This window comes from Cydia pomonella, chromosome 7, assembly GCF_033807575.1.
Source record: "Cydia pomonella isolate Wapato2018A chromosome 7, ilCydPomo1, whole genome shotgun sequence".
In the NCBI taxonomy this organism is placed as follows: domain Eukaryota; kingdom Metazoa; phylum Arthropoda; class Insecta; order Lepidoptera; family Tortricidae; genus Cydia; species Cydia pomonella.
This window is the reverse complement of record NC_084709.1, coordinates 18,974,157-18,996,798: the sequence shown is the minus strand read 5'-3', so window position 1 is coordinate 18,996,798 and position 22,642 is coordinate 18,974,157. Positions and strand designations below refer to the sequence as shown.

General features: G+C 36.5%; 1 protein-coding gene across 1 annotated transcript; it reads right to left on the bottom strand.

Moving 5' to 3' along the window:
* Window positions 1-4,588: 4,588 nt before the first annotated feature.
* On the bottom strand, window positions 4,589-22,584 carry LOC133519515 (uncharacterized). Its single transcript, XM_061853521.1, has 8 exons — window positions 21,853-22,584; window positions 21,112-21,202; window positions 19,927-20,002; window positions 18,465-18,835; window positions 13,079-13,222; window positions 8,768-8,907; window positions 7,057-7,177; window positions 4,589-5,826 (listed from the first exon to the last, which is right to left on the bottom strand). The coding sequence occupies exons 1-8, from the start codon at window positions 22,137-22,139 to the stop codon at window positions 5,665-5,667; spliced, it is 1,392 nt and encodes a 463-aa protein (XP_061709505.1). The 5' UTR covers window positions 22,140-22,584; the 3' UTR covers window positions 4,589-5,664.
* Window positions 22,585-22,642: the final 58 nt, after the last annotated feature.

The following is a 22,642-nucleotide window of genomic DNA, read 5'->3' as shown; positions in this document are numbered from 1 at the left end:
GTATCCATGTTGTTAGCAAATTGATGTTAATCTTTTGACAAAACAGAGTTGAATTGAATGACAACCTAAAGTTTGTATATTAAAAATACTAATAAAAAAAAAATAAGTAATAATATATTTGAAAATTTTACAAGTCTTTGAATTTTGATACACCGAGTAAAATTGGGCATGGATTTCCCGTTCCAACAGGATTTTGCGAATTATTCTAAGTTACTAATCTACTAAATTATTCTAAGTTAATATTCTATACAAATTATGTCTAAAGAAATTCTATGTCCATTTAAGTATTCAATTTCTTCAAAGTAAATAGCTTCTTGAAAACAAGTTTCAAAATTCCATAGCAAAATAAATCGATATCACAAAGTAAATTATTGTCCACAAGGTTGAAAATAACTTTAAAAGTACTCACGGTTCACACTTGACACACTCACTCAACATTTGACACTGACGTCACACTCCGCTGATCTCCTTTTCCAGTTGCTGGTACTAGATGGCGCCACTTGACCTCTCTAAACTGCTGCAACTCGTATCCGCTTCCGTTTTTAGCTTCGGCTACTCGTCGCTAGATGGCGCTAGTAATCCCAACTAGCTGGAACTCTACCCCGCCTTTTCAGAAGCGAACCTCTGCTAAGCACGGGACGAAGTGCACTGAACTTGCAAAAAGCCACGGACTTATCCGATTCGAGGGACCATGTATATTCGGTACTCTGGTCTCGAAAGGGAAAGCTCAAAATTAAACAACTCGTTTAATTATAAACAGTAGTTTGTTTATTTGGCTGTACTTAAACTCCACACAAATCACACAAAATACAAAACAAAATAATTACCTTATTAAATCCACGGTAGACAAGCGTTCGTTAGTTGTAAAAACAAAAAGTGCCATCTACCGGGAAATTGAGTAAGCTGTTTATACACATGCCCCATTGTACAGACGGTAGACCATGCAAAGAGAGCCAACGTCTTTCCGAAGGCTAAGAGGTTCTCAGTTCTAAGTTCGGGTTCACCGAAAATACGAACTGTCGGCCATTGGATGGAGTCAAGAGGAAGGAGCTGGTATTGTATTGTCTATCTGTAAATTTTCTTGATAAATTGAGTGACGGAAGAACGTCATACTCGAGGCAGTAATCCCACGGCGAACGTCGCTTATTTAATCAAGGGAATTGACGGATACAGCGGCGGCAACAGTAATACAGCTGCCGTTGACATCCGAACGTGACCTGTACTCCATATAAAGAATATTATTACACTACTGACGGAACCCTAATTTCTTTGACTCACCATAATGTCTACAAACGAATTTCATTAGATGAATTAATTCTATTTGTTGGGTGTGGCCGAGTGACTGATGTATGGTTATGATAATTCGATGAAATCACCCGCCGTTATAATACTGCAATGAATTTCATTCGCGAAAGAAATACTCGTAAATATTTAATTACATATTTATGATAAATGTAATTATCCGCATTACGACATGAACTGCGAAGGTAGGTTGAAAAGATTCTATAATAACGAAATTTCTAAATGGAAAAATATCGGAAACTTGTCATATTTTGTATTGAGAGCGGTATTTGCAATTTAAAAAAAAATCTTTGTGAAATTTTCCTGAAATACAAACATTTGCCCAACTATTTGGAAACTTTCCGAACTTGCACATCGTATATGTAAACCAACGACCTAATTTTGCTTAGGTCTGAAGTCCCGGAGCACCCGAACTTGACGCGTTTTCTTGCTAGTCCGAAGACCTAGTGGCAGAATTCAGGTGCTGCACTATGACCGCGTCCCTGGTATAGTCTGTCCGTTTTTCTAAGATCAAGTACCCCATAGTAAATGTATGGTGAACTTGATCTTAGAAATCGGACAGGCTATACAGCTTACCCGTTTTTTGTTACTATGACCCACGTGATAGCACGTGGACAGCATAGCCATTGATCACTTGAAACTTCAAAGTATCAAATGTAAATGAAACAAATTAGTTGTATTGTATTAAAATATATGAAGTGTACATTATTAAACTTCACAAGTACAGTTGTATTCACTTAACAATAAAAAACGTATTAAAAATACAAGCGCAAACCGAATTTACATGTAAATTAAATATAATCATTAAGCGACGCTGACATTAACCTTACAGGTTATTCAATTAAGTTTTCTACTCTTTATCTTTACTCGATAATGTCGTTTTCAGCACATAAACATGTCAAGCATTTTTATTAAAGATGACTTTAATGCAGGCATTTTGAATATAATTAAAATTCACGATTTATACGACGCCTTTTTGAGCGAACCATAAGTACATTAAAGCAGTTTCATAACATAAAGTTTCAATAGGAATTGAGAAGGATGCGAAATGTACATAATCATATACAATTAAATGATCGGCAACTAGCATGTGACACCCGTGAAGGCCACTTTGTGGTGTTAGCCGTGTGTTTCTCATTATCGGACAGGCCGTCATAAAAACGTACCTATCTACACTTTGTATATTTTTTCAGATTAATATTTTAGTATTGAATAGTCTTTATATTATAGTTATTAGGGTTCCGTGCCCAAAGGGTAAAACGGACCCTATTACTAAGACTCCGCTGTCCGTCCATCCGTCCGTCCGTCTGTCACCAGGCTATATCTGTATCGTATTCAACATACCTACCTACTTACTTATGTATCCAAGAGAGGTACACCGGGATAAGCTTCATATATTATGTAATAGATTCTTTTTTATGATATAGAAAGCAAACGAGAAGATGAATCACCTGACAGCAGTGGGGAGAAACTAGGTCTTTCGGGCGTTCTCGCCTCCGTTCGGCTCAGCCTTGCTACGAGCAATAATTGGGGTTGGCAAAACTTGACGTTCCTTTGCGTGCACTATCAGAGATAAGATAATTACTTGAAAATTGACAACCCTAATTAGCCGAAAGGGATAGTGCCATGCATTAGAAATGGACAACATGATTCGTCCCTGAATCGCTGTCAAACTTGGGTTTTGTAGGAAGTTTCCTTTCTGTTCGGTAGTACTAACTAGTATTTATTCTGTGCTGATAGTAAGCAAAATACTGTACACCTGCAACACCAGAGATGGTTGCAAGTGCATTGCCTGCCTTTAAGATGGGAGTAAACTCTTTTCTTGAAGATCGTACCAGTCAGAAAATAACACGGTAGACGGTTCCTTCCACAATTTTGCTGTGCGAGGCAGGAACTTTCTGGAGAAACGCAAAGATGGAAATTATGTCCTATTTTTAAAATCGGTATTTTCAAGCCACTTTAATATCTAAACTTAAAAATCCAAATACTATTATAAATATTAATATTATATGTGTGGCCCTATGGTTGACTGGAAGAGAATGCCATTTGGCATTAAGTCCGCCATTTGTACATTGTTGTATATATTATGTGCAATAAAGTTTCAATAAATAAATAAATATTAGATAAAAATTGCCTTACACCGTTTTGCCACATGACCTCTGGTTGCCAACCGACCGGGTCAAGAGGTCGTTAGGAGTGAAGTTTATGGCGCGCGACCTTGACACGTGTGGGGAAAGTGATTCGACCGGTTCTTAGGCAAGCCAGACGCCAATCCGATTGTTCGAGAACAACCGAAAGGCGCTCATCTGAGAGCCTACCGTGAACCACGTTCATTCAGCTATTTGCGTCTCTGTCGCTCGAATATGCAAGAGCAATAGAGACTCAGATAACGACATCTGGATTTCGATGTTCACGGCAAGTCTTCTACTCGCTCCTTCGCCATTAGTTTTCTGCGACTTTTACCTGTTGTGGATTTTATGACTTACATAGTATAGACTAGGTACCTAACTAAGTCATAATTTTTAAATGAACGGGTGAACAAGTGTTTAAGACAAAAAAAAATACGATATCCTGTACGAAAAACCACGCAGTGGTATTAAAAATAAATAAAATGGTGTTTTTCTCATACACATAACCTGGTAAGCCCTTGTGGGCCAAAAATTTATCCTATTCTTAATTTAGAGTTTTAGACATTGTTGTATAGTAATTTAAGATGAATTTCGTTTATTTGAGAATTCAACGAAACAAAAGATATGCTACTTTATTTGGTTTATGAAAGGCTGTAATTAGATTGAAACAGAGTGTACATTGCAATTCACTTTGGGTGTACCTTCATTATCTACGACGACGACGTGTTTTAAAGTTTTCTATAAGTTTGCTTCTTATTCAACCATGTTTTTTTGGCTAATTTTTTTTTTTATACCACGACGGTGGCAAACAAGCATACGGCATGCGCCTGATGGTAAGCAGTCACCGCAGCCTATGGACGCCTGCAACTCCAGAGGTGTTGCATGCGCGTTGCCGACCCTTTAAAAACCTGTACACTCTTTTTTTGAAGAACCCCATACTGTAGACCCTCGGGAAAACCTCGGAATGGAGCTCATTCCACAGCCGGAGCGTCCGCGGGAGGAAATTCCTCTTGAACCGCACAGTACGCGACCATTTAGGTTCTAAGGTGTGAGGATGAACACCCTGCCGACGGCGAGCGGTGCGGTCATAGAAAGTGGCCGTTGGCATCATGTCAAACAATTCCTCAAAGCACAGCCCATTGTACAAGCGGTAGAACACACACAAGGAGGCAAAGTCTCTCCTTAGACTTAAAGGTTCAATACCGCTTGTGAGTTTGGGATTGTCAACTAATCGCCCAGCGCGCCTTTGGACTGAGTCAAAGTTATTATTATTTAATTTACATTGTTTAAATAAAATAAATCAATAACATAAAACATTTATTTTAAGTTATTAATTAAATACAAATATACAAACAACATAAAATGCTTAACACTACATACTTTTATTTATTTTTTACATTTTTGTTTTGAAAACAATTATCATATTTATTTATAACAACTAGCACAATTTCCTATGCCGTTTAAGCTACTTTGTTACATATATGTGTATATGTGTTTGTTTGTTGTTTGTTATTAATTACCTCAGAACAAAACAACCGTGGAAAAGAATTATAAAAATTTGAACAGGTAGGCATGCAAATTTCATATTGAAAGTAAAAAGAGAAGAATTAAGATTAAACAAGCTACACTTCACAGTGACAACTTACTGTAAGCATTGATTACGATACGGACTACCAAGTATTTTTATTTATTTATTTGTATAATCTAAAGTAATCAATATCATGCGCTTTCATTAAAATTTTCATACAACGTGACTCTTTTTCATTGCTTTTGAGTATAGAAACGATAGCAGAATGTCCAGGAGCGAGAACGGACTTACGAAAGAGAATAGCAATTATCGCCTGCAACGAAAGAAAGAAAATAAGAATACGGAAGTTCGAAAAAGCAGCAGAAGATGATAAAATGTGGTTTTCCATTACATATGCTTCACATGGGTATAAGGACGTTTCTATCACAATTTCTGATGGAATGGTCCTTATTGCATATAAAGCATAAAGGACCCTTCTGTGATAGAAAGCCATAAATAGACTTGATGTGAAGGTACATTTAGCAATACAGTTTAGAAAGTTGGAATACTGTCCAGGCCGAGGCGTAACTAGAAACCGAGACCACGTAGCTTTTATGGTCCCAATACATTTTTACGTTTTATTTAAAGTTTGTCGATTAACGATTGTCATCTTCCAGCAATTTTAAGTCGTTCGGCCGTAGAAGATTATTTGTTTATACACACGTCCTATTGGGTTCTGTAGTTCCTGTTGTCAGGGGTCTGAGGCGGCAGCGTGGCGAGGTAATCCAGAGCCTTCTGAATGTCAGCTGGGACCGGGGGAGGGGTCGGAAGATGCGCCCCTTGTGGTTGGAAACCGTTTTCGTCCGCGATGTAGGTTAGCTGGATAACCTAAAAAGGGAAATATAATTTGTAGGTTTTATAAGTTTATTATCAAAAATATAGTTTATTAGACTGAATGATCTGATAGTCAAGCGTAACGCTTCCACATTTTTTTTCAATAAATAGAAGATGTCTGCTAAGGAAAAAAATACACTTGTCTCCCACAGCACTGATCTGATTTTTTTTTTTTTTAATCTTGAGTAGTTAAATTTAATAAGCCTATCGTCGATCGTAGCGTCGTGGATCTTGCCTCTGTCTTGGTATAATGTAAAATTATGTTTTTAATACATGATGAATTTATTTACATTCACTGTAGGTAAAAAAAAATGCATTATTCAATATTTGGTTGTACCGCTCCTACATTTTTTAATGCCCTGCATTTTGGCAGCTGGCTAAATACACTTAAGAGCAAAACTGTCCCAATAGTAGCATATTAGTAGAATGTGGAGAAGATCAACATCAACTTCTCCACATTCTACTAATATGCTACTATTAGGTCAGTTTTGCTCCTTAGTATAGGTTAAACAGTCACAGGTTAAATAGAATCTCGTCGAAAATCTCAGCACTAGATAAAACCGGTTAAGCAGCACCTGACAATTAAATTTAAGTAGCTATTGTTACGCGAGCATTCTTTGTTCAGATCCAGTTTGCTATTTTGAAAGCCTACGACTTAAGAGCCACCTACCTATATAAATCAAAAAGATGACATCTATTTCAATTGATATTGTGGTCTCGAAAGTTTGATATTGAATGGTACTGACTTGCTATTGTGCCATTATTATAATATTATCAAAATGAGAGAATCAGACTTGTTGTGTACTCGTATTACGTATATGTATGGCTAAATGTTCAAGCAGGTGGTTAAATAACACAATTCGATAGGGGAGGAATACGAGTTGGCTGGCATTCTACAACAATCAATTCGATTTTAGTTTAATTCAATTCCCTACTTTTCTTAGTATATGACACTTACTTCATTTTATAATTTATATAGTAGTGTTTCTACTGGAAATAAAAACAAATTAAAATATGTTCTGAAAATAATTTAATTTGTTCTAATACTTCTAATAGTATCCATGAAAGTCATGAGTTATCTGCCTCGTAATCTGGTGCCTTAGACTATACTCTACTGATTGAACTCCTTGGTTCGGAATGTCATCCACGACAACCGTGATTATTTTAGGAAGCAACCTTTCACAAATCTAAAAGTGTAAGGCCCTTGTCTTTAGGTAAACTTACCTGGCCATCAGGAGCGGTGTACTGATATTGTCCCTGCGCTGTCTGTGCCTCCTGGTCTGGGACGCCCAGGTTCTTCACATAGCCCTGCTCTTCAGCCGCGATTCCGTTACCGGTCTCATAACTAAATGAAAATTGAAAGAGTAATAAGTTTTTGGCATTTAATTTTTGACACAAGCTTTTATCGCTGACTGTACTTTTCTTTCCACAGGCAACTAGTACTCATCAAGGCAATTCTAACAACCGACCTCCTGTCTCCATCATATCAGCTCCATGTCATCACAATTTTGCATTATCAACCGATTTACATATATGTATGCAAAATTTCAGGTTAATCGGATATCGGGAAATTGGGAAAATTTAGCTTCCAAGATTTGACCCAACTAACAAACTAAAATATTATATACCTACATATATACTGACAAATAAAGATAAAGATAAGTTAAATAAAAGCTTGTATAAATAGGCAAAAGAAGTAATGTCAAGTTAAAACATTGACAATAACATTGTTACTTTTGCAAGATGAAATACGTTGCAATAATTCAATTAGCAAAATGTAGCATGACGTCAAAACATTTTTATATTGTTAATATGTCGTAATTATTTGTAGTGATGACAAAATATTTGTGAACACAAGGCGAATATGATTAAATAAAAACAAGGACACCTTCGAGGCATTAATATAAAAGCCTTAAAGGCCGGTATTTGATTACATTTGTGACTAGTAGGCTTGCTGCGTGCCGTCGGTTCACCAATTTAATGATATACCTAAAAGCAACTATTAAAAACTAATTCTTAGTTTATATACAATGTGTGAATCCAATACGGTCACTAAATCGAACCAGACATAGAATTTACCCGTGTAATCATCAATTAAGAAGTTTTTTTAAGTTACACTTAATTATGACCACATAATTATTTTTTTAATATTGACCGAGCAACAATGTACCGCAAACATTACGAGACAGTTACTTTAAAAAGCTCGTATCTCGTAACTTCGTGTTGACAACTCCCTTATATTGCGGGCTGAATTAGTTTGTATGGTTAATATTTTCATTGTATTTTTAAGCAAAAGTTATCTCAATACACTTCATAGGTCCTATGCTACAAATCCTTTTAAAGGTTTGCCCATATTGAATTTACACACTACACTATTTTATATTTATGAATGTGTTTTAAAAGTATAGGCTACCAATCGCTAGTTTTATTTAAATACACTATCCAAGACGGAGTCGATTCGACTTATCCAATCCTCTTTATAAGATTACATTTCACGTGTATAAGCAATCGCTCATTCGCTGCTATGACAATGACAATGAAGTTTTTTTTTTTTAGTACCGCGGCAAACACGCAGACGGCTCGCTTAGGGTTTGCAATTCGAATCCAAGATGTATGAAATTATCCGGATCTGGATCCGGAGCCACGGATCTTCCCATACATTTCTGATCCATCGTGCAAACCCTAGGCTCGCTCCCGAGGTAAATCTGGCGCATACCTACAGATATAGAATAGATTGCACACTAGCCACGGTCACTGCGCCCTCATTGTGTTACCGAGGAACATATGTAATTCCATAATTGCTCACCTATTTATTTTACCGAAGACCCCCAGGAGGCTTTTGTCAAATTTAACGATGAAGACCTAGTAATAATTTCTCTGGAGTTACACTTAATGATCTTTCCATATCGGTATTTTGCCAGAGATATAATCTCACCTCCATTTATACGAGCCGTCGGGGTTGATGACCTGTTCCTGCCTGATGATCGGGATGGGCGTCGTGTATTGAGGATCTTGGTAGGTCTGGAAACTGCTAACGTCAGCGCTGGCTGCGGCCACTGCCAAGATGAGGATCACCTAGAAATAACAGTAGCATTGATTACATCAACAGGTACAGTCCTCAGAAGTGGAATTAGATTTAATATTACTCTTAATGCATCTCGCGCGCACGTAAATATTCGTGCGATTAGGTACGAGTAAACCGGCTAGAAGTAACGGCAAATCAATACAAAACCAAGGAATGATTTGAAAGTATTATGATCGCTCCTGCTACTAATAATATGCTTAGGAGGATAGTTAACTACTGTTCCCTATACCTTACCAATCAGACTTTTATCTTCTTAAAACTTTTCAAGAAATAAACATATCAAGATTGGCGTTTTTTGCAATTTAACGCACACTAAATTAAGGCTACAACTTATCTCGAGTGTAATAAAGTATATTATCTGGGGCACGGAAGTGCCCCCGCCAAGCGAAGCGCAAGGGCACTACCAACCTTTTTTCGAAGCGCTTCGTCGTTTATTTGAACCCTCATAATGAGAAAAATATTTATTGACAATAACAATATACATAATGGATATATACAGATGATTACTATAACTAGTTTATAACTAAAATAGTAATTAGTTTAGATTATGCCAGATTTGCTACCGTCACATGGGTGTAAAGTGAAAAATGTATTCACTATTCATTACTTTTTTCGTTATAGGTTCTTACAAATAGTTCATGTAACAAAACGGCCAAGCCACATAATTGTGACTAAAGTGTAAGTTTGTGAAGTTAGGGCTGATAAAGTTAGAAGCATGGCTCTACGTGAGATCTGATAAATTTTTGACAGTGCGAGCCCTATTATGGTTTCGTCTTGGCAACATTTTCCATTAAAATGTTTTTGGTGGGATTCACTTTTTCTGTAATAACCAAAAGATCAAAAAGGGGTAATATATCTCAAAAAATTACTCCGAGACATTATGGAATTTCCATAAATAAGAGATCTTACTCCGCGACTTTCGCAAGTGTGCAAACGGATTAACTCACGAATTTCATATTAAAAAGAATGTTTATATGTTAACAGAAGTAGCCGTGAAATCATAAAGCTAATAACGGTTTACCATAATGGTGCCTAAAGCAATAAACGTATCAAAAATTGCAAAATAGATAGATGGTGATAGTAGATATTATACTCGTATATTCTAATATTTATTTATAACAATTTACCTATACTAGTGGTTCTGTGAGCTATAGACCTCGCGAACATAATCAAAAAATGAATAAATTTATGGCTCTGCCATTTTGAAAAACTTCCAAAACCTGAATCAACCAAAAAAATCTATTTAACAAACAAAGGGGCTATTTGACTCATTAAAATTCTGTCGATTCGTCACATCAATATGCGTAGACAAGATGCCAAACGTTAAGGCCCTGGTTTCTCTGACCACACGTCGCCGGCGACCGGCGACCGACGCGTGTCCGCGACCGGCGACGTTCGAATGTTATGTTCGGAAATGTTTGAGGGTGGTTTCTCTGAAACGTCGCCGGCGGCGGGTAGGACGGCGTGCGAAGGTCACACGCCGCACGCGTCGGTCGGTATCATTTCTGTAGAATAGCGACGGACGGCGGGTGGCGTGTTGATATTGAAAATGACTCTTTTCACAAAAGATAACGATAAATTTTTGATAAATTTAGTTCGTTGTAATCCTATTTTGAGTTAAGTAAGATAGAAGTACATACTTATATTATGTTTACGTTATTTCCTATAACTTAAAGTAAAGTTATGTTTCGTAATAAGGATGAAAATGATACGTCAGACTGATTTACGTACTTACAATTAATAATTGATTTTTTTTGCAAAAATGTTATATTTTGTTTAGATTTATTTTATTATAACAAATATCGTAGTAGGTTGTCTGGAAGAGATCGCTCTGTAGCGATAAGGCCGCCTGTTGTTTACCTCTATCTTCATGTTTTTTATGTGTTTCCATGTACATTATTTTCAGAGGTTGTGCAATAAAGAGGATTTGTATTGTATTGTATACCTTATGGTCACCGCTAGTTTTTGAGCTGGGGAAATGGGTTCGGGATATTTATTACTTGGCTTCGTAGTAATATCACGTTCAATCAAGTTCAATACTTTTGCGAACTGTTCTCGAGATAGTCTGAAGCACGATGTAAATTTTTCTCAATCAGGGTAAAAAATGCACCTTCTTTTTGTCGGTTTTTAAAAATGTCACTTGGCTCTTTTCTTTTTTTTTATGAGATATATATTTCATCATCATCTTCTTCTTCTAACAATAACAATGTAAGTATGTTTTTGTCCATTTTGCTCAACGAAACAAGATACAACAGTTCAAAAAGTAGACACTGCGCAACATACTCGTAGCATATGATTTCTAAACCATCGGTCGCCGGCGACGGGTTACCAAGAGTCAGAAAGCCCACTCATCCGCGACCGACGGCGTGTGGCACAGCGTGCGACGCGCGTTCACACGCCGCCGGTCGCGTGCGGCGGGTCAGAGAATCCAGCGCCTAACGCTCCGTAGCGAACGTGACGCAACTGTCTCTGTCGCACTACATGTAATGTGAAGAAGTGATAGAGAGAGATAACTGCGCTACGCTACGGAGCGTGAACGATGGGTATCTTGTCTATGCACCCTGTTATTATTACAAAGTGGAATTATTGCAAAGCTTCCGGACGTTCAATGGCTTAAGAGGAAAGAGAACGGCTGCTCCTCCATACAATAACTAAAAAATCGAAAAAAGTCAAATATAAGGGCTATGGTTAATGTACATCAAATTATGTCCAAAAAAAATCCATAATGTCAATATGTAAAGAGGAAAATGGGGACTACGTTTCTATCGAGAAGCGGCCGTCCACTTTCCTCTTAATAACTACTCCATAGTTCACTTTAGTCTCACCGTGCTCTGAAACTTCCAAAGCTTGGTGATAGCGGTAACCTTACATATTCAATCGTTATTCAAACGCGCAACTAAATTTTAAGTGGAAGTATCATACTTATTATGCCATACTTTACTAATATATTATGCTCTTGATGGTTAAGAGGAAAGGAGACGGCCGCTTTTCCATGTAAACGTAATTCGCATTTTCCTCTCTGGATATTTGTACATAATTTGATGTATATTAACAATAGGTATGCCCTACGTTTGACTTTTTTCCGTTTTTTTTTTTTTGATCTATTCTAAAAAGTAAAACAGTTTTCATACAAATGTTTAAATACTCCTAAATCTTATAATAATTAAAAATTCGAAAGAAATCAAACGTAGGGGCATAGCTGAGGTGGATATACAGCAAATTGTGTCAAAATATTTTCAATAATGGTAACATCCCGAGAGGAAAATGAGGACTTCGTTTGTATGAAAGGTGATTTCGCACGCGTCCTCCACTTTCGTCTTAATCGAGTTTTAACTGCCACAGGGAGCGTAATTTATTAGAGTTGCTCCCTCTATGGCCAAAATTATATTCAATGTATCTACCTAATCAATGTTTTTTTTTAAACTTTAAATTGACAAAATTACATATTTTTCATTGGTCTCAAATCAAAAACCAATTTGTAAAAAAAAAACATATTTTTATCTTTAATAGTTTTGAAAAAATTCGAAAATCTCTAAAACGGAAGTTGACATCACATGGCGGCTGATGCAATATTGCCACTATAAAAAAAGTTTTCTTCCGGTTCTCTATTTGACAACTCCTTTGGCACTTGACACTATTGGCAGTTCACCAGTGTTATCGTTTACTCTTGTACTTTTCGTATGTTTGCTTTGATTTTGATCTTTTCTACAACTAGGCATTCAGTAAGCTCACTTCTACGACAACCTGGCAACCTTTTAGATAATTTCAATATTTTCAACGAGTCTGTCATCTTTTTACTCAAGTTTAGTCCATGAAAAACATGCTCAATATTAAAGTTTTAGTGCTATTTGATTACGAGTATGTACACTTAGAATCTATACGAAAAAAGAAGTCGTAGAATGTATTGGTTCCTTTATATTCCACGACTCTTCTCTTTCCGTACAAGGGTCAAACTCAAAACTATTTTCACGTCTTTCCTGTAGACGTACCCAAATGTTAAGGGTTATAAAGGTTAATTTTATGACAATACGAATCAAGGCTCACGTCATCGTGAATGACACGATCTGCTTACTGTAATGCGATATGCGATAGATGAACGAAAAGATTTGAGACGATCTAAAAAAGTTTCACTTTAAATAAATAGTTGAAAGCGATACTCACAAAGCGCATCATGTTGTTTTGTATGTTGGTTGCAGGTTGCAAGTCTGATGACAAAGCTTGGAATGATGCACTCACAACGCACCCCCTGTATTTATACGTAAAAATTTGTTGCAACTGCTTATCGTGGCGGATGCGGCATGTAATTTAGCATATTTTATGGTGCACTCAAGGACCGGCCCTTGCCGGCAGAACAGTCATCGCGAGACGTTTTCTAGCTATTTGTCACTATGTAACTCATTTTATTAAATAAGGGCAAGAATGATTCAAATAACGTTGCTTTAAATGCTTGGCGTAAAGTATTTACATTGGTCGATCCAGGAAAATAAATTAGGGCTTGTGCACAAATCACGCAAGGTTTTTTCGGCTATTTTTTGAACTTTTTGACACATAATACGACTAACACTATTTATATGTCGACTAAAAAAAGGGTGAGGTTGAATCTCCCATCTTCTCAATTCCCGGTGGATAAATATGCCCTAAACAAGCCCACGTCTTCGAGGTAGTAATGCTAGAGGGGATGCTCTAAATCAGGGGTCTCCAAACCCAGGCTCGCGGGCCAAATCCGGCCCGCGAGAGATTGAAACAGATCCCATACTCCAAGGGTCAGCATCATTGAGAGTGGAACTGTTTCTAACAGCAACAACTAGACCCCCCGGCCGAAAAACCAATAGTGGCCCGAGCGAAAGTTTCTGAGGTGCAACATGGCGCTCTGGTGAAAAAGTTTGGAGATCCCTGCTCTAGATAGTCTACATTCCTTTCTTCGTACCAATCTGAACAATCTTCAACTGGCACAACCCGACAGGTAGTGTACAAGTTCTGGAAAACGCTCTTATTTGTCATGCTCAATCAGTTGTGGTACAATGTTCAGTGTACTGCATCTGTTAGATAGTTGCAATAACTCGACATTTTGATAACTTTCATTGCAGCATTTTCAGTCTGTAGGAGAGAGCATTGATGCTCATGCTCATTACTTGGGATACGTTAATTTAAAATCATGTTACATATTTAATCTGTGACTGATGCTCACTGAACTGCAAATAAACCTATTTTTACGTTACAAGTATTTACCCTTTCACTTGTTCCAGTATCTGTCTATAATTAAATCTTGCAAATTAGGTTATCCTACCAAAAACATGTTCATATAAAATGTTGCCAAGACGAGACCATATGGCTCGCACTGTCAAAAAGTTATCAGATCTTATGATGAGCCAAGCTTCTACCTCTACACGCCCTAACTTCACAAACTGTACACCTTAGTCAAAAATATGTGGCTTAGCCGATTCCTTACTACAAGAACTAGTGTATAACTGTACTGGAGTAGCCCATAATAATCAAGCTAGTCTTCTACATTATAAAATAAAATAGTTATTAATATAGGTTTAGTATATTAGGTAATAAGTTACTAATATAATATAATATAATATGGAAATTTAATTCTGAAATAAATGTTTATTTAATTTAATTTAATAACGAAAAAGTAAGTATTGTATAACTATAAAGCTTCGCTTGGCTCGTCTTCGCTGGGGGCACTACAGTGACCTGCTTCACGGTTTCCGATTGAGCTAAAAGTGCAAAATATCACCCAAGTCATACCTATTTTAGCAACAAATAAATTTCGTAGTAGGTACTTAGTACTTACAAGCTGCTTGAATGATAGATACCGAGAATAATAAAACAGCGCAACTTATTCAGTTTTGATTAGTTGTAATCATCTTAAAGTAGATTACTCTTTAAAGAAAGGTACAGTCAAAGAGCATCTTGCCGTGGAAAAGGTCTTTTGTCAAAAACTTTATTAATCGAATTATTACTTATTCCTTAAAATCATAGGGGGGGGGGCGGGTTTAGGGTCGGCAACGCGCATGTAACTCCTCTGGAGTTGCAGGCGTACATAGGCTACGGAAACTGCTTACCATCAGGCGGGCCGTATGCTTGTTTGCCACCGACGTAGTATAAAAAAAAAAAAATATCTAATAGGTCTTTTTGATAACTTGTTAGAATAATATTACGGACGCTTGCAAGCAGATTTAAAATTCACCTTTAATAGACTGAAAAAAATATAGTTCAAAGACACATTACATGTATTACCAGGACTCTGGTAGCTATCATCATATCAAGAATAATGGTTTTTGTTTATGCTTTCTCTCGTATATGTACTAACCAGTACTGTTTATTAACTAGGTATAATATAAAATGAGCGTAAATTAACTTAAATAACATTAATATAAAGTGACTTATTTAAATGAACTATATATATATATATTGTTTATGGGATAGTCAGCAAACGAGCAGACGAAATTAAAATTTACACTAAAATGAAAATGATAATAAAAAGTGTACCCATTTTCCTTCTTGATATGCGTACACAAAACACGCACAAAAACCCGCAAATTCCAATACGAAGAAGCGAAAAAATTCATTATCCGGTCACGCCATAAAGTAAGAAATATGAAAAAGAAACGTTTTCAAGTAAACGCGTGTCATGCTTAACATTATGTAAGAAATCGTCGCAGTTCCGCCAACTTACTTAAAAGGGCTCATGTGCGTTGGTATCATAATGAACGATCGCCGTTTTTAGAGGCGGGTAAAGTTAACCTTAGCGTGGAGGATCACAGGATGCAAACCAGTCGCTTTGATTGCGAGTGTGTCGAGTGACATGCCCGCACTTTAGTGGTTAGGGTCCCATAGGCAAATAAACTTACGTCAAATAAGAAAAGGTCTCGTAGCCAAATAAGAAAAGACTTAGAGCCAGACTGCGAGTCGATTTAGCTGCGTACTCACACAGGATCAGATAAAATATATGGGACCCTACCATCTCTGGTCTCAAATTCACGCTACCTGCAAGTAACATCTAGAGCCACCCCACACTAGCGTCTCCCGAGCGTCGGCGTTTAGTCAACTCTATGGCTGCTGCTCGACGCAACGACGCAGCGACGTCATTTTCCATAGCGCCGACTAGACGCCAACGCTCAAAAGACACTAGTGTAGGCCTGTAGGGTGGCCCCTGCTTTACGAAGGACTAGGCTCATGCGGTGACCATCCTTTGCGAACGGGAAATCAGAAGATTGTGGCTTCCATAAAAGCAAATTACAGTTACTAGACATGCGAATATATTGACGATATTCTGAAGGAATTTAACTAAAGTTGTTATATGCAGTTGTTATAAACGACAAACACGATTATTACACTCACACAGAACCCTCAGCCTGCAACGCCAACTTGCGCTGAGCATCTTTTTTGTCATTTATTGAAATTGCACCACCAAGGCTCCATATAAAATAACATTATTTTCTTATTGACTTTAATTGCTGTCAGAACCAGTTGTGCAGTAACGCGCTGCAAATTAGTACGTGCATGAAATTTTATGATCTGATGGATTCACTGCATGACATTCATATTGCAATGTGCAATTGTTCATACAAAGTTAAAGTTCAAGAGGTTTTTATGGAAGACTGGCGAATTTATGCTCGTGTGTATACTATAGCGGGTTTTTATCAGTGTGGCTCTGAATAATGGGTCACGAAGTACATAATTTTTGTCAAAAATATGAATGCATTGTTTTCATAATGTACCAACCTACCATAGGACTTATCCATCATTTTCTTAATAGTTATTGTATTTTTGTTGTACCTCGTATCTTACTTAGCCTACTTAATATTTTTGCTAAATACGTTTTGCTTAGTATGTACCTAATTACAAAGACAATTGAGTATAGAGGCGTATTTTCAAAGTAAATTTAATATACGAGTAGTCAACTAAATTTACTGCCATCTTTCGATACAGGAGTAAAAACTCTTAGAATTACATATGGCTATTTGATTTGACCCATGTTATTTCACTGATATGTTAAATATCAAACGGTGTCGCCATCTACTCGAGTATAGGCCAAAGTATATCGCCATCTATTCGAGCATAATTATTCTTGATTTTTCTACGCGCCTTTTTTTCTTAGACTTTATTTGTCTTATACGGAGCTATATATATCTTTGGTATTTATTAGCTTATGACTATTTTTAGTGATTAAAAATATAGGCAAAGTGGAAAAACTCACTGTCTCGGGCGACCACTTCACCTTCCAATTTTATTAGCATTATGGTACTCTTTTCAGACATTTCTGGCTTATACAACATTTATTTATCTCTAGTTTTCTTTAAAACTAAAGTCCAACTAGACGTGAACTCGACTATAACTGTTAGCTAGTAGGTAATGAAATTTAGGGAACTTTTTCAAGTCAATGTAAACCTTTATACATTTAATTGCAACTTTTAAAAAGTTCCAGCCTAAAATGAGAGTCAACAGCAATTATTCTCATATGGGAATGATTCACTGTTTTTTTGCTAACTCAATTATACTCGTATTAAATCTCCTTTAATCTTATTCCGAGGAACACGTCGTCGACTTTTAAGCGTTTCGGTAATTTACCGGCGCCATATTGATTAATGTGGACCCTACGGCCGCTTACGCAAACGCAACTCTCTGCGCAACCTGCTGTCAAACATGCTTAAATTATGTTCAGAGACTAAAATAAATTGGATCTATATTTTGACCAAGGGTAGCTGACTGAAGCAGATTCAAAGAGAACAATGCAATTTTTGCATACTACTTTAACTTCACGATAATATTTTTACTACAAAAAAGTTGTGTAACTATTGTCTTTTTACAAGCTTTTAATTAAATTCTCCTGTTAGTATGTAAATATGTTACGGCCCAAATATTAGCTAAAGATACGATATGGATCGGATCTATCAGTGTCAAAAGTGACGTTTTTTTCAAAAAAACCGCCTCTTTTGATACTGACATATCCGATCCATATCGTATCTTCAGCAAATTTTTGACGTATCTTAAAGTTCGAATAGGGCCGTTAGTTAGTCAAATCTTGGAAGCTGACCCACTTCCCGATTTTTGAATGAGCGGAAAATTTGCAAACATATGTAATTCAGGTAGCAATACAATATTATGGTACCATCGAGCTGATCTGATGATGGAGATAGGAGGTGGCCATAGAAATTCTATGATGAAACAGCGCAACCCAATGGTGTTTGGAGTTTTTAGAATTATCTCGATATTAGTTGCCTGTTGGAATAAAAGTACAGTCAGCGTTAAAAGGTTGTACCAAAATGAAATTTTGCCAAAAAAATATTATTCTACTTTTACTGCTAAATTTGGCCAGCCTAGCTATAGTTTATTCATATTTCTATAAATTTATTTACTCCTTTTATTATATCTAATAAGACGACGAAGACTTGTAGGGAAGACTTGCATTGAAACCATTTTTGTGCATAAATAAAATAAAAAAAACCGTTTTGTAGAGTATTTTAATTTCATCATAATAAATCTAGTACAATATAACTAGTAGAGTAGCTCATGTATTATTACAATCGTTTTATGCGTCCTTTTTTGGTTCTTCTTTCTTATTCTGATTATTGTTGCCGTTTACGTTGTTCAACCAGGAGGGACGGTAGGGGTTGTAAGGATTGTAGGTAGCCGGGTTGTAAGGGTACCTGGGATCATATGGGTACCTGGCGTCATAGGGTTTGCGAGGGTCCTGAGGGTACCGGGCATCATACGGGTACCTCGGGTCATAGGGCCTGTTCAATCTGCTGTACCCGTTGTACCCGCTGTAGCGACCGTCAAAGCGGTTGAAAGGGCTGTAGGGGTTGAAAGCTCGATCTAAGATTGGTTTGCCGTCCTTGTCTAGCACGGGTGCGGGTAATATGCCTTTGCCATCGGCGGGGATGTGAACTCCTGAAGGTCTGAATCCTATAGAATACAAGAGTTTTAATGCCTTTTTCGTAGTATCAACTTACTAGTTTACCTACTTATTTAAAAGCCACTGTACACTGTTCTGACGCTTAAATAGTGTTTTTTTTTTATGAATATACTTCGAGAGGCCACAAGTTACCTAAAAATAAAGATATTTTATTTTATTTCAAAAGCTAGCTACAATAATACAAAAAAATCACATAAATTGACGAAACGTTCCTGTAAAAATCTTTTTTTTTATAAATATAGTACAAAAATTATAATACAAGTTAAGTTATTAAGTTTGATGAAAAACACATATTTTAGCAAACTGCAATAATTTTAAAATGATTTTGTTCATTACCATATCAAAAAGTAGGTATAAAGTAGGTATAATATAAGTCCTATACATAATGCATTGTACATGAGTGCAATAAACTAATATGATTATAAAATTAGCGGGATTGCTTGTTACTTTTTAATTTTTTACTCTTTCGTTCTAAAACTGCCAAAAGTCAACGGCATTACTCATACCGCCAAAAAACTGTCCACTATAGTTTTCATTTAATGTTTTCTTAAGGTCTATTTCCACAATTTTTTCCATATTTTTTGACCTATGGTTCAAAAGTTAGAGGGGGGGACACATTTTTTTTTTTTCATTCTGTGGGATTATCTCTAAATATATTCACTTTATCAAAAAATGTTTGTTGACCCCTATTAGTTTTGAAAGACAAATTTTTTTTTTAGATTTGATTGTACGACTTAGTCGGCTTCATTGATTTATATATCCATGCCAAATTGCAGCTTTCTAGCACTAACCATCACGTAGCAAAGCCTCAGACAGACAGACGGACATGGAGAAACTATAAGGCTTCTTAGTTGCCTACTAGGGTTCCATACCCTAAAGAGTCACACTGGCTTTTCTTTTCAGTTTCGAAATGTAGTTGTAAGTAATAAACTTCAGAAATACCTACAACACCACACACCACACACTACACATACTACATACCACACTTACCTTCAGTGTCACTGATATATTAACGTATTATAAGCTCATTATTTCCTCGCATATTTGTAAAAAGATTAATGTAGAATGAATGTATATTTACCATTTTCATCAGCGATGTAGCTGACTTGAATCGGCGTTCCGTCCGGCGCGACGTAGGCGTAGCTGCCCTGCACTACCTGTTAATTGACGAGTTTATTACATGAAAGCGGATCCTTAGGCGGCCTCAGTTACTATCCTACATTATTTTTGAGAGCTCATGACATCGCCTATCTTGTTATATATTCATGATATTAAGAAATTGCCTGTCCACTTTATTTTTCTATAACATTGTAAACTTTTGAAATAACGGCAAATTTAATTGAGATTTACACCGTGGTTTTTTCCGTTAATTTCAAGGGTGCATTCCTGAGCTTAGATTAAGTAACTTTCTCAAAGACATCGGTATCCTAATTAACTCCATTTGGGAGATAATTAATAATTTATTTTTATCTGATAATGTCTTTACGAGCACACTTGCCTTAGGGCCTGTTTTATATATTGTTTAGAGTTTAGTACGAGTTTAATCCTTTGCTACTAAACGTAAGTACTATCTCGGACGATCGATGTTCGAAATGACATAGATATGTCACAGTTTTCAATTGTTTGGTTGAGTTAAATATAATGTCCGTGTTACAACAATGCTAACATTATTACTACGCTACGCTACTTTTTATAAAAACAAAAAAAGCAGGAAGCAATGTTTTTGCATTTCACTAGCTACATATGGCCGCTATAATGCGAGCAGGTGTTAAAATAAGTTGAATGAAGCCTATGGTCGTAAATTGACCCTGTCGGAGTAGCATTTTTCAATAAAGTTGAAAAATTATGGAGTTAAAAGGTTTCACTTCGTTTTTAATGCGAAATGAACTGAAGGCAGAGGCATTTTTAATCGATGCATTAAAATTGATTAACATTGTTCATTATCCTATTGAAAATTGGCAAACTATTATGGTGATGTAACGATATTTAAATTGTTTTCAATAAAATGGTTAAAGTTTTTTAATGCCATAATCATCGTGTTAAAGAAATAAATCGCTGATTACATTTTTTACTTGTTTGGTCATTGTTTGTTTGTTTTCTGTGTTACCCCGGTAAGAAACCCTTAAGGTAACCTTTGAAATATGTAAAATATTGAGAAACACAGAAAACAAACAAACAATGACCAAACAAGTAAAAAATGTAATCAGCGATTTATTTCTTTAACACGCGACACTCCCGACAACACTCCCGAGTGTATTTGACTGACCTGCGTTCCCTGGGGTTCCCCTGCGTTGTCGATATAAGCGTCTTTCAGATACCCTGTTTCTTGAACTTGCTTTCCATCAGCAGTTGAAAAACTAGACAAACAGAAGAAATATATAGCGGGAATTTATACAAACAGCTTATACTTGAACTAGTCATATAAGTCAAGTAAAAAGTACAATATGGGTTTATGATATATTAGTTAGTCAGTAAAAACGAGGAAAACTACACTCATGCCTTCCTTTTGGATGCTAGTACTTGCGTAAGACAAAGACTGTACGATTCTATCTATCTAAAGCCCGACCAGAAATATATGATCATTGTCAAGAGAGCGCTTTTATTCTCATGTCTAGGGTTACAGTTCAGTTTAATATGAGAAATCTAGTTCCAATGAAATTCCGCAATATTACTGGTCAAGCTTTATGTTTGAAAAGAGACCGTCCTGGGACAAACTGTATATGGGTATAATATATCATGATTACTTACCTGGGTGGGCGCTATACTAAACGCAATACTCTTTCATGCTTCCTCAGACCCAGCGCTGGGCATGGCATGAGGTATAACATAAGTCCCCACTTGGTACTGCGACTACTATAACTGAATGCGAAGTGATCTAAGACTATGAGGAATTTTTCCGTTGAAAAATATTTCAACATGTTGGTGGAGTCAATTTTCCAGGTCCGAAAAATCAATACATTTTCGTATAGTCTTTGTTTTTTATAGAAAAAAACTATTAAAAGCTTACCTGTAAGAATAGCTGCCACCAGCGCCATGATCGTTGCTATATGTCAGAATAGGCACAGCTGGGGCCGCAGCAGGGTTGTAATACGGGTTGTTGTATCCAGCGACTCCAGGGACCAAGGGTCGTGGAGTAGGGCCGAAGGGGAAGATAGTGGGAGCCACCGGCGGTACGGGGGTGAGACCTGGAGGCACGTATGGCACGGAGGTCACTCCGAGGGGTAGAGGAGAGGGAAGTATCTGCCCGCTTGCAAGCGAGTAGCAGAGGAGGATGCAAGAAAGGACGTGTAACATCTGGAAGGAATGAAAGTGATGGTTGAATAGACTTTACTTTTATTTCATCGCCGTTATTAATGTTATTATTCATTGTAAATACATATATTACCGTGTTTGTAAAATATAACATATTTTCCACCGCAAAATGTATAGATGTACGAGTAGGTACAGTCAGCCAAGAAAGTGGTTTACCACTTTTCGACTCTATTACTTGACAAATAGAGCAATGACAGAAAACCACTTCCTTGGCTGACTGTACGTTTTAAAAATGAAGATTTGAATATGAAATGTTTGTTTTGTTGTATAATTTCTGGTATTTTAAATGCAATAAAGATTAAAATAATAACTTTTTGACAGCACTTTAATTTTACTTTATCATCATTTCATATTAAAATAGTTACCGTGTTTGGAAAATAATATGTATATATAAATTTTTTTGGCACCACAAAATGTATAAGTAAACTTGTTTTAAAAATGAAAATTTGATGAAAGTTTATCGTTTGATTTTTGATGTTTTTTTT

What these genes read in the sequence shown, in the direction of transcription:
- LOC133519515 (XM_061853521.1), bottom strand. Translation starts at nt 22,139, where the DNA reads ATGTTACACGTCCTTTCTTGCATCCTCCTCTGCTACTCGCTTGCAAGC. An exon ending in GGTGGCAGCTATTCTTACAG is followed by an intron (nt 21,203 to 21,852) that starts GTAAGCTTTTAA and finishes CTGTTTGTCTAG; the next exon opens with TTTTTCAACTGCTGATGGAA. An exon ending in GGGAACCCCAGGGAACGCAG is followed by an intron (nt 20,003 to 21,111) that starts GTCAGTCAAATA and finishes GTCAATTAACAG; the next exon opens with GTAGTGCAGGGCAGCTACGC.